The following is a 26,683-nucleotide window of genomic DNA, read 5'->3' as shown; positions in this document are numbered from 1 at the left end:
ACTGCCAGTTCTGCTGGCAGGCCACAACAGCTAATACCAAAGACATGGTGGAATAGAATCATTAAAGAAAGGATGCAAAAGGAGGGAACAGAATGAAATGTGAATGGCAAAAATTAAAATAATTTTTATTTATTTTAAATAATTAAATCATCTTTTGAACGACCCAAGAGCATGAATAATTCCTTGTCGAGTGGAGTCTGGGCAACTGAATGGAGCTAGCAGAGCGTTTTAATGGCCGGATGCTTTCCTGTCACCAATGCAGTTTTTTGTTCAGCAGATATATTCTCTGTGTGCTCAGATAGAGAAATATCTGCCTCTACCTAGTATCGAATTAACAGTCTCCTGATTGTGAGGCAAGAGCTCCACCTCTAGGCCTGCTCCACTTAAATAGAATTGTTAAAATGTCCTGCGTTGTCTCACGGCTAGCTGGCCACAATGAGTTGGTCAAAGCGAGTTGGCTGTGGTGAGTTGTCCATTCCCCTCCCATAAACTGAAATGGGGTGTCATGAGATACCACAGGCAGACGTCACCCCACCCAGTGGGAAACAAAGCATTGAGGCTGTGTTCATGTATCCCCTGTCAAATCTCCATTGTCATAGGGACAGAATGAGTGGGAGTGAATTCCACGCATACTGTCAGCTGGAATCGGATCTCAGTTTGGGAGGGGTGTATCTATTGGGTAACGTGATTGAGGCGAGGGAAGGAACAGGGGTAAAGTTCAGAAGCAGATAAACAAAGCAAAGATTTGACTGCGAACAAATCCTCCCTAATGAAGCCATTAATAAATCACTGGTTTCTGTATTAAAACAGCGGCTCGATTATTATGAATCAGTTTTGGCTTCATTAGGAAACTTGACAGCCCCTTTAATCCAGCTTCTGAATTAACCCATTTTCTGGAGGTGAACAAGAAATCGTCACATAGTCTAAATCAGTGTTTCTCAACCTTGACAACTTTAAGTCCTGGGGACCTCAACTCCCAGAATCCCCCAGCCAGCATAGCTGGCTGGGGGATTTTGGGAGTTGAAGTCCCCAGGACTTAAAGTCCCCAAGGTTGAGAAACACTGGTCTAAATGAAAGTCAATATTTATCATAACCAATTGGTTGAATTGGAAGTCAGGAAACCAGGATCCTGGACAACGCTAGGTGGCACCTTCCGATTTTTACCGACACATGCACAGATGTGCATGGGCATTGCGCACACAATGATGGAGCTAGCCATTTTATTGTGTGTTTGCCTCTACTAGGCAGGTAGCGCTCAACGTACGACCACAATTGAGCCCCAAATTTCTGTTGCAAAGTGAAACATTTGTTCAGTGAGTTTTGCCCCCGTTTTAGGACTTTTCTTGTCACGGTTGCTAAGTGAATCTCGCTTCCCCGTTGACATTGTTTGTCAGAAGTTTGCAAAAGGGGATCACATGACCCATTGCAACCGTCGTAAATATGAGTCAGTTGCCAAACATCTGAATTTTGATCACATGATTTTGGGGATGCCACAATGGCGGCTGTAAGTGTGAAAAACAGTTGGAAGTCATTTTTTTCAGGGCTTGTTGTAACTTTTGGTCACTAAAGGAACGAGAGTTACCTGTATAGACCTGCAATTGTCTATCGTGCTCGTTATTTTTAGTCCTTATTTTAAAGAAATATTTCTTTCTTTTTTCCCTCTGATTTCCCCCCCCCTTTCCTTTGCAAACCTTCACTGTGCCACAGTCGCATTGCTCCCCGTCTTCGACCACGCGGTTGCCACAGAGCGGTGCTCGGTAGGAGATATCAAAACGTGGCTTATTCTGGAGACACTGCGACCAAGCAGAGTTCAGGAAATTCTGGAAATCTTTGACACTGCAGCTGCTGAAGGACTTGATGCCACTGGACTGTCTGGAAGGGGCGGAGAGAAAGCACAGCTCTGAATAGAACACAGAATCCTAGGGCTGGAAGAGACCTGAGAGGTCTTCTAGTCCAACCCACCCACCGAGCCTCACGCCATCCCAGTCAACTGGTTATCCAACCACCTTTTGAAAACCTCCCAGCGATGGAAGGCCCACAATCCCAAAGGCAAGCTATTCCACCGATTATCATACTTTTTGAAGTATAAGACGCACCTTCCCCCCCTCCAACAAAAAAAGAAAATTTGGGTGTGCCTTATACATCGAATGTAGCCCCACCCACCCTCACCAGAGGCCAAAAACACCAGGCATGGGGGCAGCGATGGTCTGTGGCAATCCCTACAGCTGATTGAGGGGTATTCCGGCAGTCCGATCCACCCGCCAATCAGCTGTCCTGAATCAGGCTGCAATAAGTGCTGAAGCTGATCTGGCTAGTCAGAGTTTGCAGCAGCAATCACCTTCAGAAAGCACACACAAGTAACTGATTCAGCAGGAGTCAAAATAATAAGAATATACAATACATTACCAAAAGCAGTTTTTCCAAGGTAGCAGTCAATACAAGCAAACACAAGCAGTTTCACTTTCATTTCTCAGCTCCTTCCTGTCTCCTTGCTCACAGCAAATACTCTTTCAGACTCCAAATAGCCCTCATTGGCTGACGTAGATGCTATGCCTATTCACTGGCTGACCTTGTTATCATGTGTCAGCTGAATACCATGGATGCTGGTAGGCAGAGGCAGAGGGTTTTTTTCCTTCTTATTTTCCTCCCCAAAAACTAAGGTGCGCCTTATACTCTGGAGTGTCTTATACTCCGAAAAATACAGTAATTGTTCTCACAATCAAGTGGTTTTGTGTGTTGAAAGAACTGCTCTCTTATACATAGGACATGGGAGAATAGAATTGGAAGGGGCCTCAGAGGTCTTCTAATCCAGTGTTTTTCAACCTTTTTTGTGCAAAGGCACACTTTTTTCATGAAAAAAATCACGAGGCACACCACCATTAGAAAATGTTTAAAAAAATTAACTCTGTGCCTATATTGACTATATATAAAGTAATTTTCCCACGGCACACCTTACACTATGTCACGGCACACTAGTGTGCCACGGCACAGTGGTTGAAAAACACTGTTCTAATCCAAGAACTCAAAACAGAAGATCTTGTACCATCTTGGTCCAATGGTTGACTGGTCTTTTTTTTTTTTTTTTTTTGAAAACCTTCTGTGGTGGAGCATCCACAATCCCATTTTGCTTTTCAAAAGGCAACTGGATATTCTTTGAGCACTGGACTATCTTGTTTTTTTCTTGAGAACATTTTGCTTCTCGTGCAAGAAATCTCTTCGAGTCTGAAGAAACTTCTGAAGAAAGTCCAGTTGCCTTTGGAAAGGTGCCTTTCGGACAACCTCATCGGTACTAGATCTCCTCTCCTTTATGACCAACTGCCCAATTTTTGCTGTTAGAACGTCTCACATTTAGGGGTAGAAAGCTGCCTTCAGCAATCCCCAATTTTAGCATTCTCTGCTCAAGGATAAATGGAAACAGTTCACATCTATGAGAGTCAACATCTACTACCATCAACTTAATTGGGGAGGTTGTTTTTTACATAGAGTGTAAAAAGCAATTCAGTCCAAAACTTCACACTTCATCCTTCACCCCTAGGTCAATGGTAAAGCAAAGAGTAGGGTAGGGTAGGGCAGAATAGAATGGAATAATGAAGAAAGAATGGAATGGAATGGAATGGAATGGAATGGAATGGAATGGAATAGAATAGAATAGAATAGAATAGAATAGAATAGAATAGAATAGAATAGAATAGAATAGAATAGAATAGAATAGAATAGAATAGAATAGAATAGAATAGATACCGTGTTTCCCCGAAAATATGACCTGTCCTGAAACTAATGCCTTGCCACATTTTTTGCATGCGCAAAAATATAAGCCCACCCCTGTATATAAGCCCCCTGTACAACCCCCCCCCCATCTGGCCAGGCAGAGCACTGTTCACTGACCTAGCGGTATTCCGAAGGCACCAAGCCGCAGGAGCCGGGGGGAAAGGCGCTCACATTGCTTGCTGCTTTCAGGGTACCGCTAGGTTGGGGAGTGGTGTTCTGCCTGGCCGGAGGGGGAAGTTGTCCAGGGGGCTCCCTGCAGGGCCAGGACGCCACCACCATGCTCCGAGCATAACTTCTTCTCCAGCTTCCAAACTCCAAAACTCAGCTGTTGAGTCTTCCAGCAGCAGCTGCTCTAGGAGTGCGCTCTATGGTTGCGGGCTGGCTGCTGGAAGACTCTCTGTCCAGAAGAATCTCTGTCCGGCAATCGGCTCACAACCATAGAGCGCACTCCTAGAGAGTGGCTGCTGCTGGAAGACTCAGCAGCTGAGTTTTGGAATATGGAAGCCGGATAATAAGTTTTGAGGGTTTTTTTGAGGTTTTATTAACATTTATAGGCCGCCCTTTTCCCTGAGGGGACTCAGGGCGGCTTACATAAAATCAAGGGAGGGATATACAAACAGTAACGCAGACAAAACATAGAATAAAATAATGAGCAACATTCATTCATCATTCGGGAGGGGGCAATTATCTTTGTCCCCAGGCCTGACGGGCTAGCCAGGTCTTAAGGGCTATGTGGAAGGCCTGGACGGTGGTGAGGGTACAAATCTCCACGGGGAGATCGTTCCAAAGGGTCGGAGCTACTACTGAGAAGGCTCTCCTCCTTGTAATTGCCAGCCGGCACTGGCTGGCAGATGGAACTCGGAGGAGGCCCAATCTATGAGATCTAATTGGTCACAGGGAGGTAATTGGCAGAAGGCGGTCTCTCAAGTACGCAGACCCACTACCATGGAGGGCTTTATGGGTGACTAGTAGCACCTTGAAGCGCACCCGGAGATCAACAGGTAGCCAGCGCAGCTCGCGGAGGATAGGTGTTATGTGGGTGAACCGAGGTGCACCCACGATCGCTCGCACGGCTGCGTTCTGGACTAGCTGAAGTCGCCAGATGCTCTTCAAGGGCAGCCCCATGTAGAGCACATTGCAGTATTCCAGCATAGAGGTCACAAGGGCCCGAGTGACTGTTGTGAGAGCCTCCCGATTCAGGTAGGGTCGCAACTGGCGCACCAGGCGAACCTGGGCAAATGCCCCCCTGGTCACAGCCTTCAGATTATGGTCAAAGAACAGCTGTGGGTCCAGGAGGACTCCCAAGTTGCGAACCCTCTCTGAGGGGTGTAGAATTTGACCCCCCAGCCTGAGCGATGGAGTACTGGTCGAATTGTTGGGAGGAAAGCACAACAGCCACTCGGTCTTTTTCGGGTTGAGTACAAGCTTGTTAGCCCTCATCCAGTCCATAACGGCCTCGAGACCTCGGTTCATCACGTCCACCGCTTCATTGAGTTGGCACGGGGCGGACAGATACAGCTGGGTATCGTCCGCATATTGATGGTATCTTATCCCGTGCCTGCGAATGATCTCACCCAGCGGTTTCATGTAGATGTTGAATAGTAGGGGGGATAAGACCGAACCCTGCGGCACCCCATATGTTAGGAGCCTAGGGGTCGATCTCTGCCCCCCCACTAACACCGACTGCGACCTGTCCGAGAGGTAGGAGGAGAACCACCGCAACACAGTGCCTCCCACTCCCACCTCCCGCAGTCGTCGCAGAAGGATACCATGGTCGATGGTATCGAAAGCCGACGAGAGGTCGAGGAAAACCAGGATGGAGGGATGGCCTCCATCTCTGGCTCTCCAAAGATCATCGGTCAATGCGACCAAAGCGGTTTCTGTGCTGTAACCGGGTCTGAAGCCTGACTGGAAGGGGTCGAGATAACTTGCTTCCTCCAAGGACCGCTGAAGCTGGAAGGCCACCACCTTCTCAACAACCTTCCCAAGAAAGGGGAGGTTGGAGACTGGATGGTAGTTGTTAAGGACAGCTGGATCCAAGGATGGCTTCTTCAGGAGGGGTCTCACCACCGCCGCTTTTAGCGCGGCGGGGAAGTTCCCCTCCCGAAGACAGGCGGTAACAACCGCCTGGATCCAGCCTCGTGTCACCTCACTGCTGTTAACAACCAGCCATGAGGGACACGGGTCCAGTACACAGGTGGAGGCACTTACAGCCCTCATGGCCTTGTCCACATCCCCAGGGGCAACATCCTGAAACTCAACCCAGAGGTGGTCTACTTCCTCCTCTTGTGCCTCGGCTGGAACTGCAGGGATGGAGTCCAAGTCCGACCGAAACCGAGCAATTTTGTCCGCTAAGAATTGGGCATAATCCTCAGCTCTGCCCTGCAAGGTTTCCCCCGCATCCCTCCTATGTAGGAGGGAGCGGGTTATCCTAAACAGGGCGGCTGGGCGGGACTCAGCGGACGCAACCAAGGTGGCTATGTGAGATCTTTTCGCTGCCCTAAGTGCCCTGGTGTATTCCTTGGTGCTGGTGGTTACCATTGCTCGGTTCGATTCGGACTTGTCGGACCTCCATAAGTGCTCTAGGCGTCTCCTCCGGCGCTTCATCTCCCGGAGTTCCTCGGTAAACCAAGGGGGTCTCCGGGATCCGCCGGCTCGGAGGGGCTGTAGTGGCGCAATCCGGTCAAGGGTCTCCGATGCTGCCGAGTGCCAGGCAGCAACCAGAGTCTCTACCGGACTGTGGGCGAAAGTATCAGGGCACTTAGTTATGCTCGGAGTGTGGCGGTGGCAGCACCCTGGCACTGCAGGGATAGCTGGGCCAGGGCATGGTGAGGCTGGGAGGCATGCTTGCTGGGGGCAGAACAGGTGCTCCCACAACCCCCTCTCCAGCCAGGCAGAGCTCCATGCACTGACCTAGGAGGTATCCCTAATATGCCAAGCTGCGAGAACTGGGTGGTGGGCAGAGCGCCACGTGCCTTGGTGCCTTAGGGATACCCCCTAGGTCAGTGAATGGCGCTCTGCCCGGCTGGAGAGGGGGTTTGCTGGGCGGTTGCTCATGAGCGTGGTCACCTCATGGCTGCTTCTCCCCTGAGGCTGTGCCCGGGTCTTCGGGAGCCAGTTCACAAGGGAGCAGCTGCCCGGCAACCCCAAAACAATAAGCCCTCCCCCTATAATAAGCCCAAGGCCATATTTCATGGGGCAAAAAAGTCTTATTTGGGGGAAAACACAATAGAATAGAATAGAATAGAATAGAATAGAATAGAATAGAATAGAATAGAATAGAATAGAATAGAATAGAATAGAATAGAATAGAATAGAATAGAATGGAACTCATAAGCTTCTGGAAATTTTGATCTGCAAAAGGAAGAAAGATATGCATTTTTAAAATAATCCTTTGAGGAACATGTGAAACTTCAGAGTAGAGTAGAGTGAAGTAGAGGAGAGGAGAGGAGAACAGAGCAGAGCAGAACAGAACAGAACAGGACATAATTATTTATTGGTCAAGTGTGATGGGACCCACAAAGAATTTGTTTCTGGTGCATAAACTCTCAGTTTGCATAAAAGTTATAAATCATAATCATAGTAATCATAAAAATAAATTCATCATAAATCATGATAGGACACTTAGCAATAAGTCATAGGATACTAAATAAGCAATCAACATAAATCATACTGGGAAACTAAATAAAACAATATAAATCGTAAAGATACAAGCAACAAAGTTATAGTCGTAAACAGAAAAGGAAATAGGTAATAGAAAGGATGAGAAGAAGAAGAATAGTAACACAGCTTTACTAAACAGTTTGACAGTGTTGTCCAATGATGGTTGTGAAAAGGATGTAAAGGCTTACGCTGCTTTCGTGTTCATCAGGCAGATTGTCCCGGAACAATGACATTTTCTGGTGTCGTCAAAGTACAGTCCGACACTAAACCCCAGCAACTGTGCCACTATGACTGAGAACGCTTCCAAGGTCATCCCATTTTGAAACTAAGAGGAAGCAGAAATCCATGAAAAGTGGTCACCACTAACAATGAAAGGCAGGACATTCTGGTTCTGACGACTCTCTTGGAAACCCATGTAACCCACAAATAATCTAATTCGAATTTTATCTGTCCATGAGTGAGACCTTGGCCCTGTGCTGCAGGGTTGTTCTTCATTTCCATGAGAGTGGGAGTGGCTTGCCGGCCATGTGACTGGGTGGGAGTGGCTTGCTGGCCATGTGACCAGGTGGGAGTGGTTTGCCAGCCATGTGACTGGGTGGGCATGACCAACTTTTAAAATGTGGTGAAACTCACTTAACAACGCTCTTGCTTAGCAACCAAAATGTTGGCTCAGAAACTCTGGCATTTGAAGCACGCAAGTTTTAAAGCTGTCATGTTACAAGACCCTTGCCCCTAACCCTTTAGAAAAAAACCCAGGGGTGTTCAATCTTGACATCTTTAAGACTTGTGGACTTCAACTCCCAGAATTCCTTTTCTCACTCTTCATCTTGATGATGTGCGGACGGACTGGGGGAGGGAGCTGGAACCGGTTCTAAACAGCACTGTAGATTTGTGGAACCTCTTCTATAGAAGAGGTTAGAACTGGCAGGAACCACCCCTGTCCGGGGGGGGAGCCATAAAGGGAGCAGCAGCTTTGCTGTGAATGAAGGAAGAAATGTTCAGATTGTCTGTCTCAGAATTCAATGTTAAATGCAGCAGAGACAATCCAAATGTTTTCCCCTCCATTCACAGAAAAGCTGCTACAGCTTGTCCCTTTAAGGTAGACCCAGGGAGGGAGGGGGCTGGGGGGACCATAAAGGGAGCAGCAGCTTTGCTGTGAATGGAGGGGGAAACGTTTGAATTGCCTCTGCCACAGAATTCAACGTTAAATGCAGCAGAGACAATCCAAACGTTTTCCCTCTGTTCACAGCAGAGCTGCTGCAGCCTGTCCCTTTAAGATAGACCCAGGGAGGGAGGGGGCCAAGGGGGGGGACCATAAAGGGAGCAGCAGCTCCACTGTGACTGGATTCATACACACATTTTTTCCTACTGGGTTCTATGGGCGTGGCTTGGTGGTGGTGGTGTCCTGTGACTGAGTGGGCATGGCCATGAGTGACATCATGTTTGCCACACCCACTCAGTCACAGGACACCACCACCAAGCCATGCCCACAGAGCTGGTAGTAAAAAAAAATGAATTTCACCAATGTCCCACACGGCTCATTTTTGGTCATCAAAGTGCTGCAGGAGGCCTGTTTTGGCTGTCAGAGGCACCACAGGCTGGTCCTTTGATATTTCTAGGCTGGTCCCACAGGCTGGATTTAAGCCCTCACCCTAAACTATCAAAAAAAATAACAATTTCCAGGCAGTGCTGTGCGATAGATTAAATTAAGGACTTAATTTAATCATTTCTGGGGACAGACAGTATCCTTAACTACAAAGCAACCAAATAGGCATGGTTTTCACCATGAATTCAGCTGCAAAAGTACCAATGCTAACATCCATCAAGCTTGGGGCATTGTGGGAACGCAGTTGCAAATTTATGAACTGATCTGATGAAGTGGGTGTCAGCTGCCACATTATGTTTGCTGGTGCTTCGCTACTATTAGGTGACAAACTGCTGTGAACTATGGGCAGGGGAGGGGCGGAAATGTAACTGGAGAGGCTTGGGGAAAACTGAAAGGGAAATGTAACAGGGAAGGCTTGGGGGGAAATAGAAGTAACTGCTGTATTTCCTTGAAATGCTGCTTCAAGGTCATTCGCATACCAGCTGCATACCAAACTGTGCCTGGACTGGCGTTATGAAAGCATCTTTCTTGAATCCAGGAGAGGGTGATGGGAGGTAGTAGGGGTTGGAGGGTGGGGGAGAGTTAAACTTAGGGATTTTGGCATGTGATTCTCAGTTCTGGCTTTGCATTGCTACAATAAGTTTGACTTCTAAATAAACTATACCTTTCTCAACAAATCTGACAGTGGGTTTGCAAACAGAACCAAGAAGTGGTGAATAATAACAATGAGCCGTATCAGCTATCTTACCATAGCAATTCCAGCAGAACTGGGTTTAGAGCACATCTTTTTGGCAAATGTTGACCCCACTGAATCAGCCTGGTTCCTATAACTGAAAGGAAGAATAGAAATTGCTTAGAACAGAGGGTTGTACTGGTCAAACGCTGGAAAGAAAAAGAGATGCTGACTGCTGAAGAATGGATTTTGAAATTGACTGAATTAGTGGAGTTGACGAAATTAACTGCTTTGATTAGAGATAATGGGCCAGACAGCTTTACAAGAGACTGGAAACCGGTTTTGGCCTTTCTACGTGCTAAATATAATAACAGATGGTTAAGAGAAGGATTTGAGGATTAGTGTAATGTTTAGCTCAATCTGTTTACTGCTTTTTCTTCTTTTTTTCATAGAAGATAGATAGATAGATAGATAGATAGATAGATAGATAGATAGATAGATAGATGATAGATAGATAGATAGATAGATAGATAGATAGATAGATAGATAGATAGATAGATGATAGATAGATTATAGATTAGAGATATAGATATGTAGGTGCGAATGGCAGCATGTATAAGAGAGAGAGAGAATACAGAGACAGACAGACAGACAGACAGACAGATAGAAAATAGATAGAGATTAAACAGATGATAGGAGAGAGGGGGGGAGAGAAGAAATCTCATTTTGTTTTTGTTTTTTTACACTTTACAGAGCTAATCCTGTAAGGAAGGAAATATTCTGGTATTGTTTCTAGCTTCATCTTTATTGCCCTGCTTACAGAACCTGCCTCTCCACTTAACCCTCATTACATCATAACAGCTAAGGCGAAACGCCCATCATCCTGAGTGATGTTAAGTTGGTCATGACACATGACCACCGAGCCACGCCTACCCAGCTGGTCGTTAGGGCAGAGAACCAGTTGGTAAATTATTTGAATCCCACCACTACCCAACACCTTCTTTCTTTCACAGGGAGAACTGTTTCCTTACACAAATAAGAAAGCCATGTCATGAGGCCGCAGAGTGAGGTGTTCATTTTTCCAGTTCAGAAACCGCTCCAGCAACACGTCAGCGCTGCCCGTGGTTGAAATTTTATCTTTGTTCATCCATAATTCTAACGAGGACAAGATAAGCTTCATGTTCAGCTTGTAAAACATCTGGAAATGGGAGCAAGCATCAATTCAGGAGTGGCTCATGCCCAGATTCAAAGCATATACAGTACCAAACCTAGAAAAACTGGGCAGTCAGTTTGGTCTAGTGGTTAGAAGCTGGGTGACTTTGGGCCAATCACCAGGAGATGGTGAGTTCTAGTCCCACTTTAGGCACGAAAGCCAATTGGGTGTCTTTGGGCAAATCAGTAGGAGACAGTGAGTTCTAGTCCCACCTTAAGCATGAAAGGCAATTGGGTGACTTTGGGCCAATCAGCAGGAGACAGTGAGTTCTAGTCCCACCTTAAGCATGAAAGCCAATTGGGTGACTTTGGGCCAATCAGCAGGTGACAGTGAGTTCTAGTCCCACCTTAAGCGTGAAAGCCAATTGGGCGATTTTAGGCCAATCACCAGGGGACAGTGAGTTCTAGTCCCATCTTAAGCATGAAAGCAGGCTCTATAACCTTGGGCTAATCACCAGGAGACAGTGAGTTTGAGTCTTGCCTTAGAGATTAAAACTAGCCAGGTAGCTGGGTGACAATTGTAACTGATTTTTTATTGTGGGGACAGGGGGGGGGAGGAAGGAGTATTGTGTGTGTTTGGCACCTTGAAGCGAGGGAGGGAGGGAGGGAGGGAGGGAAAGGGAAAAAAGGGAGGGAGGAGGAGGGAGAAGGGAAGAGGGAGGGAGGGAGGGAGGGAGGAAGGAAGGAAGGAAGGAAGGAAAGAGGGAGGGTGGTGGAAGGGGGAAGGGAGGGAGGGAGGAAGAAAGGAGAGAAGGAGGGATAAGGAAGGGAGGGGAGGGGGAGGGAGGGAGGCAGGAGGGAGGGAAGGGGAAGAAAGGGAGGGAAGGGGAGGGAGGGAAGGGCAGGAAAGAAAGAAGGAAGGAAGGAAGGAAGGAAGGAAGGAAGGAAGGAAGGAAGGAAGGAAGGAAGGAAGGAAGGAAGGAAGGAAGAGGAAATGTGACTAGGAGTCCCTCCTCCCTGTTTTACTGATGCTGCTTGAAGCCAGGATGCAATTAGGTTGCCAAAGTTATTATTTAAGAGGAAGAATAGAATATTATATAAGAGCCTTTTGGGAGCCTAAACAGGATCAAGGCATTCTAAGCAGGGCTGGTGTAGAGATTGTAAGCCCATAAAAAGGAACAACTCACAGTATTGATGAAGTTCATAAGTTGCATGATCTTCCCCGTCACAATGTCTCCATTGGAACCCATATAATCATACTGCAAAAGAAGGGGAAAAAGACTCATTTCTTTATTAATCAGTAAGTATCAGCTTTACAGTGTTTTTAAAAAAACTCACTGAAGGCAGTTCATGCTTCAGTGTGCAAAGTGTACATTTGAAAGAATAAGTCTGCAAAAAAAAAAAAAAAACCACCACCACCACCACACTGAAACACTTTTTGTTTCTGTTCCTTCTGACTGGTACAGTCAGAAGCAAAACAATTTTCATTCTGGTCAGCAGTAGCTGGAATGACTAACTGAAGAATATGACTGATGAGATTTTTACATTATGCACTGATGCATGGGAAGCCGCCTGGGAAATCATCAAACCATCAAAAAGCGAAAGTTAGAATATTTCGGACATGTGATCAGACACACGGAAAAATATGGTCACTTCATCCTCCAGGGAAAGATTGAAGGCAAAGATTGAAGGTCCAGGCGGTTGGGACAAATCTCGGCAGCACTTTTGTGCAGCTGTCGATAAAAATTGGATCGGCAACGTGATTGTCAACATATGATGATGGATATGGAAGAAGAAGGAGCAGGAGGAAGAGCAGAAGGGGAAGGAGAAGGAGAAGCAGAAGGAGCAGGAGGAAAAGAAGAAGAAGGAGCAGGAGTAGGAGAAGCAAGATGAGAAGAAGAAGGAGGAGGAAGAGAAGGGGAATGAGAAGGAGGAGCAGGAGCAGAAGCAGGAGGAGGAGGGGAGGGGAAGGGGAGGGGGAGGGGGAATCCGTTGTGGGTTTTTTCCCCTGCCTTTAAGGTTGCGTTAATCCACCAGAATATTTCCAGCACCAACTTTTACCCACAAATGTGCATTGAGACAGATGTGTTTCAAAAGGAATATTTCTTAAAGGTAAATAGGTTTAGAAGAATTAAAGGAAAGTTGGATAGAAAAATTATTGACTAATCAGGAAAATGAATTTCCCAGTTTTTAAAATTAATTGTAACAAGGGCTATATGAAGGAGAGGTGTGGTGTGGTGGCCTAAAGGTGGAGCTCTCGCCTCACAATCAGGAAATCTGTGAATTCGATCCTAGGTAGAGGCAGATATTTCTCTCTTCAGGCACAATGAGAATATATCTGGTGTACAAAACTCCACAGTGGTGACAAGAAGGGCATCTGGCCATTAAAACACTCTGCTTGCTCAATTCAGCACCCCGCAAAGGGATTATGGGGTTGTTAAAATAAGATGATGATAATGGAGACACAATGGATTTATAGACAGTATCGCTATCCCTATTCCGTTCAACTCCAGGTTTTGAAGCATTTTTAGACAATATTCCTAGTGAGCAGAGCCAACAAAATACGCTTACCAGAGATTTGGACACGACCACATGCATCTCCACAAATTTGAGGATGGAGAAGTTAATCTGTTTTCATTCAAGGGAAGAAAGAAAGTTTAAGATATTGTTATTAGTGGAGGACTTCATGACTAGCCATCCGCTTTTACACACTAGCGATTTCACCAGGTTTGACTCACTGCCTAGGAGAAGAAAGGGGTAATTAAACTCTGCCTAGAAAAGTAGTGAGATCAGGCAAGTGAGTCAAAAAGCACTCCAAAAAAACTTGTGAGGTCAAATAGGAAGGAAGGAAGGAAGGAAGGAAGGAAGGAAGGAAGGAAGGAAGGAAGGAAGGAAGGAAGGAAGGAAGGAAGGAAGGAAGGAAGGAAGGAAGGAAGGAAGGAAGGACGATAGCAATAACACTTAGACTTATATACCACTTCACAGTGCTTTACAGCCCTCTTTAAGCGGTTTACAAATGTCAGCATATTGCCTTCAATAATCTGGGTCTTCTATCATAGTGAGAAAAGGGGGGAAGCGCATTCCACATATACTTTCGGCTAAAGTCGGATCTCAGATTACTGCAGCAGGCTTGGGGGGGATGCACCTCATTGGGGAATGTGATTTATGACACAGACTGAGGGGAGGAAAGGAACAGGGGTAAAGTTCAACTATAACTCAAACAAAGCTTAGATCTGAGTACGAAAAAGACCTTGCCTTATGGAGCTCCTAATAAATGACTAGTTTTGTATTGAAACTTGGCTCGAGGCTAATGAATCAATTAGGGCATTTTTAGGAAACCTGACATCCTCATTTTACCAAGCTCGGAAGGATGGAAGTCTGAGTCAACGCTTGAGCCAGTCAAGATCGAACTGCTGGCAATGGGCAGAGTTAGCCTGCAATGCTGCATTCTAACCACTGTGTCACCACAATATATGGAATGTGTGGCTGATCTAGCCAGGGGTTAAATTGGGATACCCATATTACGCATTCAGAGAGGAGGCTGTCCAATGAAAGTAGCTTTTCCCCTTGCAATAGGGAGGTCTACCGATTACCCACCGCTTCTGCCTTTCTTCTATCTCGTGCGGATGCGAGGGATATGCGAAAAATAGAACCATCCAAGATGGAGTTTCTAGAAGGCTTCCATTTTTTTATAAGACCACTCTAGGAGTTCATCTCTGCTGGTATCCGAAGGATAGATTTAACTCTCTGTTAACTCTCTTTGTCCAGTTTCAGGAAATGGACAGCAGATGTTTAATAGAGAGGTTACTCTAAAACAGGGGTCCCCAAACCTGGCACCTCTAAGACTTGTGGCCTTCAACTCCCAGAATTCTCCAGCCAGCATAATTTACTCTCTTGTAATCCCTTCCTCTGCAATCTCTCCACTTAGATCAGAGGTCTTCAGACTTGGCAACTTTAAGACTTGTGGACTTCAACTCCCAGAATAGTCCACAAGTCTTAAAGTTGCCAAGTTGGAAGACGTCTGATCTAAGTGGAGAGATTACAGAGGAAGGGATTACAAGAGAGTAATTTATGCTGACGAATTCTGGGAGTTGAAGTCCACAAGTCTTAAAGTTGCCAAGTTTGGAGACCTCTGCTCTAAAACTTAAACTAACTCTACTCCCTTATACAAACTGGGTTATGCAAAACATGTTGGTCTTAGTCAAGACATGTTGGTGCTCACAGGTTGTGTTGGGTCTTTCTTTGAAATCGCCATGGTGGTCCATTTAATGGAATAATTCTGCTTCGAAAACTGAAGGCCCGTCTCATTGTAATTTATCCGAAAAACAAGATGGTGGAAACCAGAGGCTGACTCGATTGGCTCAATTCCATAGCTGGCATTCTGAATCTGTATCAGCCCGCTGACGGGCAGAAAAAGCATAAATAAATTTAAAACAAATAAAACATCATTACCAAGCTTATTATTTTGCTTTGTTTTTTAAGAAGGGGAAATACATTTGAAAAGATGAGCCTTTAGCCTTTAGTGTGAAACTTGATTTCATTGAAGGCCACATCACCGCGAGCTGGTCCTTCGCTGTTTCCAGGGCAGGCCCATGGACCGGATCTAAGCGCCCTGCTGGTTGGATCTGGCCCACAGGCCCTGCTTTAGCAGATGGTTGGAATTCTGTCTGAGGGTGTAATGCTAGCTGCCTAGAGCATATTATAAGATGGGCAGCTATATAAATGTTTTATAAAATAAAATAAAATAATAAAATGAAATGTGAAGTGAAGTGAACTGAAATAAAATAATAAAATAAAATAAATAATAAAATAAAATAAAATAAATAATAAAATAAAATAAAATAAATAATAAAATAAAATAAATAATAAAATAAAATAAAATAAAATGTAAAGTGAAGTGAAATAAAATAAAATAATAAATGAAAAATAAAATAAGATAAAATAAAATAATAATAATAATAAAATAATAAAATAATAAAATAATAAAATAATAAAATAATAAAATAATAAAATAATAAAATAATAAAATAATAAAATAATAAAATAATAAAATAATAAAATAATAAAATAATAAAATAATAAAATAATAAAATAATAAAATAATAAAATAATAATAAAATAATAAAATAATAAAATAATAAAATAATAAAATAATAATAAAATAATAATAAAATAATAAAATAATAAAATAATAAAATAAATAATAAAATAATAATAATAATAAAGCAAAGCAAAACAAAAATAAAATAAAATAAACTAGGCATTATTTTGTTGGGGCCTGAAGCTAAAAATAATAATAATGGTCCTTTGCTATAATGTGGCAGCCCAGAGTTATTGGAATCGTGGTTGATTCAACCCCATTTTCTGGCCTTTGTAAACTGTGGTAAAGTATAACTTATTTTACTGCATGGGATTCTGGGGTTTGAAGTCCATGCACCTTGGAGCTGCTGAGAAATAATGGTGTGCAACCTAATCACAGAGGTTGGATTCACCCAACACGATAAGGTAGGTCTGATTAGCTAGATTCGGTTCCATGTCTCAGGTAAATTACCTGACCTCACCTGAGCCCAGAGCAGGAACTGAGCATCACAATCGAATCTGTGTGGCCATCTACATAGCCTTGATAATAGCAATCCCGCTGAAAACGAATAAACAAGAGGGTTTCTGTTTAACGACGGACATCTCGTACCAGAGAGGAGTAAGACAAAAAAAAGAAAGAAATGGTATCTCTAACACACATTTACTGAAGGAGGACATTTTGGAAGCATATTAGTCACATCTTATGGCTCATTTTACAGTTTTGACCAGGGGTCCCCTTGGCAACTTTAAGAATTATGGACTTCAACTCCCAGAATACTGGGAGTTGAAGTCCACAGCCTTAAAGTTGCCAAATTTGAAGACCTCTGATCTAAGTGGAAAGATTGCAGAGGAAGGGATTACAAGAGAGTTAAGCTATGCTGGCTGGAGAATTCTGGGAGCTGAAGTCCACAAGTCTTAAAGTTGCCAAGTTTAAAGACCTCTGGAACTTTCGACAGCTGAAAAATTATTCACCACATTAAAAACTTTCAGTTGTTCATTTGATGGGTTTTTGAATGTACAGGTCCTCGGCTTACAACCCCAACTGATCCCAAGGTTTCTGTTGCTAAGCAAGACAGTTGTTAAGTGAACTTTGCCCCATTGTACAACCTTTCTTGCCACTGTTGTTAAGTGAATCGCTGGGGTTGTTAAGTCACACAGCTTCCCCATTATCTGTCAGAATGTGCCAAAAGGAGATCACATGACCCCGGGACAGTGCAACCATCATAAATATGAGTCAGCTGCCAAGTGTTGGAATTTTGATCACATGAGCGTGGGAAATGCTGCAACAGTTATAAGTGTGAAAAATGGATCCTAAGTCTCAGTGGCTTTGAATGGTCACTACATGAACCGTTGCAAGTCGAGGACTTCCTAAAAAGCATACGTTTAGCTTGGTTTATTGTTTTTTTGCTTGTTGGAGAGCTTTTTTCTTACTTTTGGTTTTGTGTTGTGTTCTAAAATTTCTTTCTTTTTTTAACATTGTCCCAATAAAAATAGACTAATGCAGGGGTCAGCAGTCTGCGGCTCTGGAGTCACATGTGGCTCTTTCATCCATCTGCTGTGGCTCCCTTTTGCCGGTTGGCTCCACAATTGATAGGACTTTCAATTAGGTCAGGTAGAGGATGCTGTGCTAGGAGGAGACTCTATGGTGGGGGAACCAGACTTCCGGTGAGCTCCAGAATTGAATGAGGGGCTTCCAATTAGGACCTTTGTGGCTCTTTGAATGTTAAGTTTGCTGACCCCTGGACTAATGCATCTCTGGTGATGATTGGCCAATTAACTAAAACTCAAATCATCAAGGGACAGCTTTTCTGAATCGGTGGATTAGTGGAATCAAACAATCATCCAATTAAAAACTTAATTCCCATCTCAGAGAAATCTTACCTGATTGGAAGGGACAAAGGATATTGGTATGCCATCTTTGTTGTATGTATAAACTCTGAAATAATTGGACACAAAGGCTCTACAAAAAAAAGCAGACAGAAACCAGATCCAGACAAGAGAGGTGAGAGAGAAAAGACACATTACATGATACACAACCCAACAGATATATGGAATTAGAACACAAAATAAAATAAACAAATCAAAGATGATAAGGCTGGACTGAGAATGAGAAGTGATTTCCCAGTGATTTCCCTTACTCACTGTTGCTTCAGATAGATTGAAAAGGATTCCCCTTCTATGTTCATATCAAATGCCATCCTCTCCTGAAACAGCCAAAAGGATTTGTGATATTATTGTCGTTGCTTTATTCGTAATAGGTTTTAGTGGTATTCTTGTTCCATTCCTTGACTATGTTAAATCTGAGGTGAGGCTGGTAATATGACATATTGGCATGACTACCTGTCAATGACTATTTCATCTTCAATCACAATAATACATAGGCAAACAATCGATACAAACTCAAGGTAAACCGCTCCAAACTCAATTGAAGAAAATACGACTTCAGCCACAGAGTGGTCAGTGCCTGGAATGCTCTACCTGACTCCGTTGTTACATCCTCAAACCCCCACAGCTTCAGTCTCAAACTGTCTCACCCCATTCCTAAAAGGTCCATAAAGGGGGCATGCATAAGAGCACCAGCATGCCTACCATCCCTGTCCTACTGTCCCCATTTATTCGTATCCATTTCCTGTGCTCATCATGTCCATGTTTATACTTATCCCTGTTATTTCATACATGTTTAGCAAACTAAATAAATAAATATTCGGGGGATTTTTAAAAGAAAATTACACTATGGATCCTTTTTCCACTCTGATCTATTCCAGTCATCGTTCACTTGAGGAAAACATCTTAAAAAGCAGAGAATAGCATCCTTACATTTTTTTTTAAATGGCATGGCCGTACATGAAAGCTTTACTTGTTTATAAAGAATTAAGAAACTGGGGGGGGCAGGGGTCCTTGGTGGTCTCTCTATTTGGTTGTTGAGCTGAGTGTGGTTGTTGAATTAAGAATGTTTTGGGGAAAATAGATCACTGAACAGGCTGCTCATATTTTCAGTATTATATCACCCAAATCTAGGGCGAAAGCTTGATATAATTACCAGTATTTATCTTGGCCAGGCGAGAGCCAACTAGGGATTGTCTATCTACAGAGAGCAAATAGCATCAGCACTTTGGAGAGCTCACTACAACTCCCAAACAAATATGAATAACACTGCCAATCAATAGCCTATAATCCATTGCAGCCCTGATTTATGAGTGTGTCGGTCACTATAGATAAGTGGATGGGTTGCCATGCCTACCACCCACCCACCCACCCCATTTGACTTTCTCCTTTTGGCCTTTAACCAACTGCCAGATTCAGGTATTACAACTGGAATGCAGAGGATCCTTTGGAAGCGGTTCAGAGAAGAGCAACTAAGATTATCATATTTTTCAGCCAGGTGTGTGTTTTCTTCCAGTATTTTTTCGCTTTGGGGCTAAAAAAAATATCAAGGTTGGACAGATTAAAAGGTGAGTTAGCAACATGGACAACAGACCAGTTAAAAATAATCCTTAGAAATACCTTATTTCCAGTGACGTGATCTGGATTCCTCTGAGGAATAATCACCTGCAGAAATGACCGCTGAGACCCTAGGCAGGAGAAAGACTCTCACACTCATGTATTCAGGTAGTTTTAGATTTACAACCACAACTGACCCCCAAATTTCCATTGCTAATCAAGCAAAATTGCCAATGGTAATCAATCCATGGCTGGCCAGCAGCAAATGGATGGGCAAAATTACAGCAGTGATAAATGTCCCATTAAAAGACCTCAAAATATAGAATAGAACAGAACAGAATATAGGATAGGATAGGATAGGATAGGATAGGATAGGATAGGATAGGATAGGATAGGATAGGATAGGATAGAATAGGATAGGATAGGATAGGATAGGATAGGAGTTGGAAGGGACCTTGGAGATCTTCTAGTCCATGCTCCTGCTTAGGCAGGAAACCCTATGTACCATTTCAGACAAATGGTTATCCAATCTCCTCTTAAAAACTTCCAATGTTGGAGCATTCACAACTTCTGGAGACATTGGGAATTGTTTATACAACTTGCGTTTTAGAGTTACATTCCCCTTTTTTTAAAAAAAATGTGTTAGTTGTACTGTGGACATTTTGCATTTGCCACCACTGGGTGACATGATTGTCAAGTGGATAAGGAAACCAGGAGGAGGAGGAGGAGGGGGGGGAGAAGGAAAAGGAGAAGGAGAAGGAGAAGGAGAAGGAGAAGAAGGAGGAGGAGGAGGAGGAGGAGGAGAAGAAGAAGAAGAAGAAGAAGAAGAAGAAGAAAGAAAGAAAGAAAGAAAGAAAGAAAGAAAGAAAGAAAGAAAGAAAGAAAGAAAGAAAGAAAGAAAGAAAGAAAGAAAGAAAGAAAGAAAGAAAGCACCTGAAGGCAAGACCAGAAATAACAGATGGGAACATATCAAGGAGCAATCTAAGCTAGAACTAAGGAAAAATTTCCCGTGAGAACAAGTAATCTCTTCCAGCTCAATAATAATTCCCTCACCACTGTCTAACTATTCACTGTCTGCATTACTATTACTATTAATTTCTCATCTTTCCTATCACCCACCTCCTCCCACTTGTGACTGCATGACTGTAACTTTGTTTCTTGTATCCTTATGATTTTACATTGATATTGATTGTTTCCTGATTGTTTATTTTGTGCCCTACGACTATCACTGTGTTGTATTTTATGATTCTTGATGAATATATTCCATTTTATTTTTCTTTATGTACACTGAGAGCTTATGTACCAAAGACAAATTCCTTGTGTGTCCAATCACGCTTGGCCAATAAGGAATTCTATTCTTCTATTCTAGAGGAGGAGGAGGAGGAGGAGGAGGAGGAGGAGGAGGAGGAGGAGGAGGAGGAGGAGGAGGAGGAGGAGGAGGAGGAGGAGGAGGAGGAGAAAGGTAGCGTTTTCATCCCATCTGTCCAAGCTAGCTGGAAGCCTCATCTCAAGGGTGGCATCATCACTGCACCCATAAGAGTAATAATTGGATATGAATATTGAATGGTACCCATGAAAGGAAGATTAGAAATCACTTTGGATTATATATAAAGGTTAATAAAAGAACTAAGTTAGATACAGTTAAAGTTTTGATTATTAGGGGGGAAATGTTGTGATACAGGATATAGTTAAATAAAGGAGGGATAAGGATAACAACATATACATAGATATGGGTATAACATAAGGAAACTGGATGCAAATTGTAAACAGTGATTTGGAAAGGAGGATTAGAAAATTTTGTTATTAAATATTATGGATGTTAAGCTAGAATAGGACATAAGGATTCAGTGTTAATGGAGGATTTTAGAAATAGTAAATGAAAGGCCAGTATGTGGTTATGTTTTAAATCTTGGTATATTTTATGATGAAGGATGTTTAAACAATTATAGTCAAATGAAAATGGAGATATGATGATGGTAACATGTATAAATATCTGAGTTAAAATACTTGAGTTAATATGAATTATGTTTGTTGTCTGTGGAAGAGATGCATGAAAGTCTTTTTGTAACCAACTAATACACTTTCTACAACATGTAAAGAAGGATATGTTGTCTCTGTTTTGAAAATAAAAAATAAAAAAAATTATTAAAAAAAGAAGAAGCTGCTGATGACCCCCACCCCCACCACAATAACCTCTGATTGTTACCAGGGTCCTAAAGCCTCCCTCCCCACTTGAGTCAGCTGAGCCCAGCCACTGCAGAGATCCAGCCCTGCCACTCAGGGCACCTCGACACTGTCAGAAATAGTGCAGGGTCTCCTGCTTGAGCTGGGGGGGGAGTTGGACTAGATGACCTATAAGGCCCCTTCCACCTGTTATTCTGCTATTCTCTTTCCATCCATCCATCCATCCATCTATCCTTCCTCCCCTCCCTCCCTCCTTCCTTCCTTCCTAAGGTCCCTTCTAAGGGAATAATTATTAATATTATTAATTGTGGATAATTAATTAAGTGAAATGTTTTTTATGTAAGAATCGAATTTGATGATGTAAATTGCTTCCAGTAAAACAGACCAGCAAATGAAATGAAAAATCCTCCTATTTGGTTTCACTCTGAAGACAATTTAAATTAAAGAGATGAAGATGAAATGTTAAAAGAGTGAGATGGGGAATTTGAGAAACATATTTAGCTACGGAGTTGATGTCATTGTCAGAGATAAGAAATGAAGGGCAGTTAGTGACATTGTTTATGGATTAAGCCCCTCCAAAAAATAAGTTTAAGATAAAAAAGTGTGGGAAGAAAATAATAATAGAGATGAAAACAGAACCCGAGATAGGATAGGAAATGGGTGGTGTATATGAAAAGGTGTACAAGAAAAAAATCCGGATTACACTTTGTTCATAAAATATGGATGTTGGGGGGGCAGGAGGTGGTGACAAAAAATGCTATATATAAAGATGTATAGAGATAGATAGATAGATGATAGATAGATAGATAGATAGATAGATAGATGATAGATAGATAGATAGATAGATAGACAGATAGACAGACAGACAGACAGACAGACAGACAGACATCAATTTGATATATATTGATATGTATCAATTGATATATATAAATTTTATTGCAATTTTTGGTATCCCCCCCCCTCCACTGCGTGTGTGTCGGCAAAATATGGTTCCGCCCGGCGCTCGGGGAGCGCAACCCCGGGGGTTGGGGGAGCGCAGGGGACTCACCCTGCGGGGCCACGAAGGAGGCGGCGGCGAGGAGGGCTAAGGGCAGCAGCGCCAGCAGAGCCATGGCGGGCGCCCCGGGCAGGCGGCGCCGGCGGCCACGGGCAACCGCTAACGGGTGCGGAGGAACCCGAACGCCCGGCTTCCTCGCGCCCAGAACTCCGCGGCAGCCGCCGGAGACGCTTCTGTCTGCGCCCCGGAGTTCCACGGCTGCGGTCGGGCCGCTCCGGAGCGGGAGAGGCAGGCGGGGAGCGAAAGGAGCGCTGGGCAGAGCGAGAGCAGCGGCGCCCTTCGACTTAGATGCCGCTTCGCGCTGCTTTCCGGCGCTCTCGAAGCGGTTTAGAAAGTCAGCCTCTTGCGCCCAACTATGTGGCTCCACGTTTTTCCTCCTCCTCTTTCTTCCTTCTCCTCCTCCTCCTTTTCCTCCTCCTCCTCCCTTCTTTTCCTCCTTTTCCTCTTCCTCCTTCTCCTCCTCCTTCCTCCTCCTCCTTTTCCTCCTCCTCCTCCTTCCTCCTCCTCCTCCTTCCTCCTCCTCCTTTTCCTCCTCCTCCTTCCTCCTCCTCCTCCTTTTCCTCCTCCTCCTTCTTCCTTCTTCTCCTCCTTTTCCTCCTCCTCCTTCCTTCTTCCTTCTTCTCCGCCCCTCCTCTCCTCCTTCTCCTCGTTCTCTTTCTCCTCCTCCCTCTTCCCCTTCTTCTCTTCCTCCCCCTCCTCCTTTGTTCTCCTTCTCTTCCCCCTTCCTCCTCCTCTCCTCCTCCTTCTTCTCCTCTTTATCCTCCTCCTCCCTCTTCCTTCTCCTTCCCTTCCTCCTCCTCTCCTTTTCCTCCCTTTTTCTTCTCCTTCTGCTCACCCTTTCTCGCCTCTCCTTCTCCTCATCCTCCCTTCTCCTCTCCTCCTCCTCCTCCACTTCCACGTTCTTTCTCTCCCTCCTTCTCCTCCTCTCCTTCCTTTTCTTCTCCTCCTTTTCCTCCCCTTTTTCCGCCCTCCCCCTCCTCCACTTCCACTTCTTTGGGGCTGGGGAAACATTTGCCTTTTGAAAAATGGCCTTTGAGTAGATTAACCTAATGCTGGTCCCGCATTTGGGGGGTTGTTGGAATATATTGACAACATATCATGGCCATTCCCACCAAAGGCCATACAGGTAGTCCTCGACTTACAACAGTTCGTTTAGTGACCGTTCAAAATTACAACAGCACTAGAAAAGAAAAGTGACTTCCGACTGTTTTCACACTTTTCACCAATCACTGCACGGATCCAAATTCAGACACTTGTCAACTGACTCATATTTATGACCATTGCAGTGTCCCCTTTTGCGACCTTCTGACCTTTGAGCCCCAAAATTTCTGTGGCTAAGTGAAACAGTTGTTAAGCGGGTTTTGCCCCATTTTCCAATCTTTCTTGCCTCAATTCTTAAGCGAATCGTTGCCGTCGTTAAGTTGGTAAGCTGGTTGTTAACTGAATCTGGCTTCCCCATTGATTTTACATGTCCGAAGGTCACAAAAGGGGATCAGGGGACCTTGGGAGACAGCAATGGTCGTAAGAATGAGTCAGTTGCCAAGCATCTGAATTTTAATCACATGACCATGGGATACTGCAGTGGTCATAAGTGTGAAAAATGTTCCTAAGTCACTTTTTTCAGTGCCGTTGTAACTTTCAAGGGTCACTAAATGAATTGTGCAAAAAGACACATGCACTATGCTTACAGACTTTTGGCACTGTGGGCTTTTATCATCATCCTCTTTTAATAATCCTTTGCAGGATGGAGTCTGGACAAATGAACGGAGCTGTGTTTTTCTGGCCGGATGCTTTTCCTGTCACCAATGCAGAGTTTTTTCCCCCAGCAGATATATTCCCAGTGTGCCCAGAAAGAAAAATATCTGCCTCTACTGAGAATCGAACTCACAAGCCTCTTGATTGTGAGGCGAGAGCTCTGCCTCCAGGCCACTGCACCAATCGTACTGTGGGCTTTTATAGCTGATCAGTTGACCCCAAAATAATTGAGGTGTGTGACACACATCCCTACCAAAGTCATCGTACTCTTTTAACGACCCCATAAACCCGTGCAGGGTGGAGTCAGGGCAACTTGAATGGAGCTGAGTATTTACTGGCCGGATCCTCTTTCTGTTGCCAATGCGGAGTTTTGTTCAGCAGATATATTCCCAGCGTGCCCAGAGAGAGAGATAAATATCTGCCTCCTGATCGTGAGGGGAGAGCACCACCTCTAGGCCACCACACCATTCCCAGATCTGTACTAAAGTGGAAACTAGAAAGTAAATCATTCGTGCTTTAAACCGTGATTTATTAGATGGCGTATACATAAATGTGCAGTGATCTTGCGTCCTCTTTTCTTCCGTGGAAAGCTCCTGTGTAATCTTCCTCTGCTCACATCACATCTGTTTAGCTGAAACTTAAAAGGAAAAGGTAAATCTTAGTTAAAGAATATTACAAGAATTACCCATCCAATAACTGTTTGCTTTGTTGTTTTGAAAAACAACACATCTCTTTTTAAGGTGATCGATAAAAACTCCTCCAAGATCAGGGGTGAAATGCTACCAGTTAGGGCGAACCAGTAGCGTATTTTTCGGAGTATAAGATGCACCTTTTTCCCTCAAAAAAGAGGGTGAAAATCTGAGTGTCTTATACATTGAATACAGTATTTTTGGCCTCCCGAAACCCTGCCCCCTTCCCAAAAATGGCCATGGAGGAGGCTTCCAGAGAGCGCCTGGGGGCTGGGGCGGGCAAATATGAGTGAATTCTTTTGCTTGTTTTTGCCCCCACAGCCCCCAGGAGCACTCTATAGCCCTCCTAAAGGCTACGCATGCCCTTTTTTTTTTGACAAAAAACGGGCCCGTTTTCCCAAAAACTGGGCCGTTTTTGGGAGGTCTGAAGAGTGCAAAAACTTTTTTTTTAATTTGCCTCTTTAGAATCTTGCATCTTATTACTCTGGTGCATCTGATACCCTGAAAAATACCGTAGTCAGCTGTCCAACCATCAGCTATGCCGCACGATTTATATTTGCTAGAAATCACACCGCACAGCTGATTGTCGCACAGCTGATCATCAGAACTTTTTTTACTTTTTTACTACCAGTTCAGGTGCAACGGTAGTAAAAAAAAAAAATGCTTTAAAAAAGTTCCAAGGCTCAGCTTTGCGACAATCAGCTGTGCCACGTGATTTATATTAGCTGGAAAGCAGGAGATCCTGCTTTCTAGTGAATCTAAATCACGCGACACAGCTGTTTCCTCCACCCCTTGCTGTTCTACTTACCTTTGCAGACTCAGAAAAGGCTTCTTAGCTCTTGTGGTGCGCATGCACACAAGGCAAAGTGGTAGCAGACCTCAGAGCATTTCACCCCTGCCCAAGATACCAATTCTACCAGAAGCAGTGGAGAAAGTCCAGGTCCTTCATTTCTAACTTTTTAGAATTAAAACTGAATAGGGGAAAAAAAGGCTTTGTCTAAAGCATCTGCTGCGCTTGCAAAATAAACACAACTTTTCCAGAGGCAAAATGAGGTTCTAGATTGCAGGAAAAGATTGCCCACCTCAGCTTTCTAGAGGATTACCTTGTTTTTTCCGATGTGTTGCTTTCTTCTGATCTGGAATAAGACCTGGAAAACAACAGTAATCAAGATGATTTAAGAGAGTGTTACACCGTTGGTATGGGTGAACCAACATGCTTTTTCTGATCTTGTTTTGAAAATATGTTTAGTGTATTTTTGTTTATTTTATTATTTATTTCATCAAGCATGTATTAGATAACGTGTATAAGAAGAAACATGGTTTTGGATACATGAAATGGATACAAATAAAAGGGAACATTAGGACAGGGAAAGTAGGCATGTTGGTACAAGTCAAGTCATCTCAGCAACTGTAATATGTCCCTGAAGTTTTCTTGACAACCTTTTTGGGATTGTTTTCTTCCTCCAGGTGGAGAGTGACTGACTTGAAGTCTTCCTGTTGGCTTTTTAGAACATTGTGTCAACCGTCCGACTAACAGACCCAGTAAAAGCAGGCATCTTCAGGAGCTTTGAAATCCCAAAAGCAAAACTTTATAGTGTTTACTTCATCTCGGCACA

At 43.8% G+C, this 26,683-nt stretch overlaps 2 protein-coding genes across 2 annotated transcripts in view; both read right to left on the bottom strand.

The window, feature by feature from the left end:
• LOC148048938 (disintegrin and metalloproteinase domain-containing protein 2-like) overlaps nucleotides 1-22,678 on the bottom strand; it is a 46,411-nt gene extending 23,733 nt beyond the window's left edge. The window contains exons 1-12 of the mRNA XM_087703501.1: nucleotides 22,615-22,678; nucleotides 19,446-19,513; nucleotides 18,084-18,145; nucleotides 17,823-17,901; nucleotides 16,424-16,500; nucleotides 15,085-15,262; nucleotides 13,434-13,490; nucleotides 12,050-12,121; nucleotides 10,742-10,908; nucleotides 9,786-9,867; nucleotides 7,620-7,756; nucleotides 1,692-1,872 (exon numbers count right to left, since the gene is read on the bottom strand). Of these exons, the coding sequence (XP_087559627.1) occupies nucleotides 1,692-1,872; nucleotides 7,620-7,756; nucleotides 9,786-9,867; nucleotides 10,742-10,908; nucleotides 12,050-12,121; nucleotides 13,434-13,490; nucleotides 15,085-15,262; nucleotides 16,424-16,500; nucleotides 17,823-17,901; nucleotides 18,084-18,145; nucleotides 19,446-19,513; nucleotides 22,615-22,678 (1,224 nt within the window). The remainder of the gene's footprint in view (nucleotides 1-1,691; nucleotides 1,873-7,619; nucleotides 7,757-9,785; nucleotides 9,868-10,741; nucleotides 10,909-12,049; nucleotides 12,122-13,433; nucleotides 13,491-15,084; nucleotides 15,263-16,423; nucleotides 16,501-17,822; nucleotides 17,902-18,083; nucleotides 18,146-19,445; nucleotides 19,514-22,614) is intronic.
• A 2,212-nt stretch (nucleotides 22,679-24,890) lies between these two features.
• The window catches only part of LOC148048937 (disintegrin and metalloproteinase domain-containing protein 32-like), a 32,206-nt gene continuing 30,413 nt past the window's right edge, over nucleotides 24,891-26,683 (bottom strand). Inside the window, exons 19-20 of the mRNA XM_087703500.1 lie at nucleotides 26,171-26,215; nucleotides 24,891-25,015 (exon numbers count right to left, since the gene is read on the bottom strand). Of these exons, the coding sequence (XP_087559626.1) occupies nucleotides 25,006-25,015; nucleotides 26,171-26,215 (55 nt within the window). The 3' untranslated portion in view covers nucleotides 24,891-25,005. The remainder of the gene's footprint in view (nucleotides 25,016-26,170; nucleotides 26,216-26,683) is intronic.

Source organism: Thamnophis sirtalis, unplaced genomic scaffold (assembly GCF_051295495.1).
Source record: "Thamnophis sirtalis isolate CommonGarterSnake01/CBP01778 unplaced genomic scaffold, rThaSir2_p1.2 scaffold_2, whole genome shotgun sequence".
NCBI classification, from domain to species: Eukaryota; Metazoa; Chordata; class Lepidosauria; order Squamata; family Natricidae; genus Thamnophis; species Thamnophis sirtalis.
Note: the sequence above shows the minus strand (reverse complement) of the source record. Positions and strands in the feature narration are given on the sequence as shown.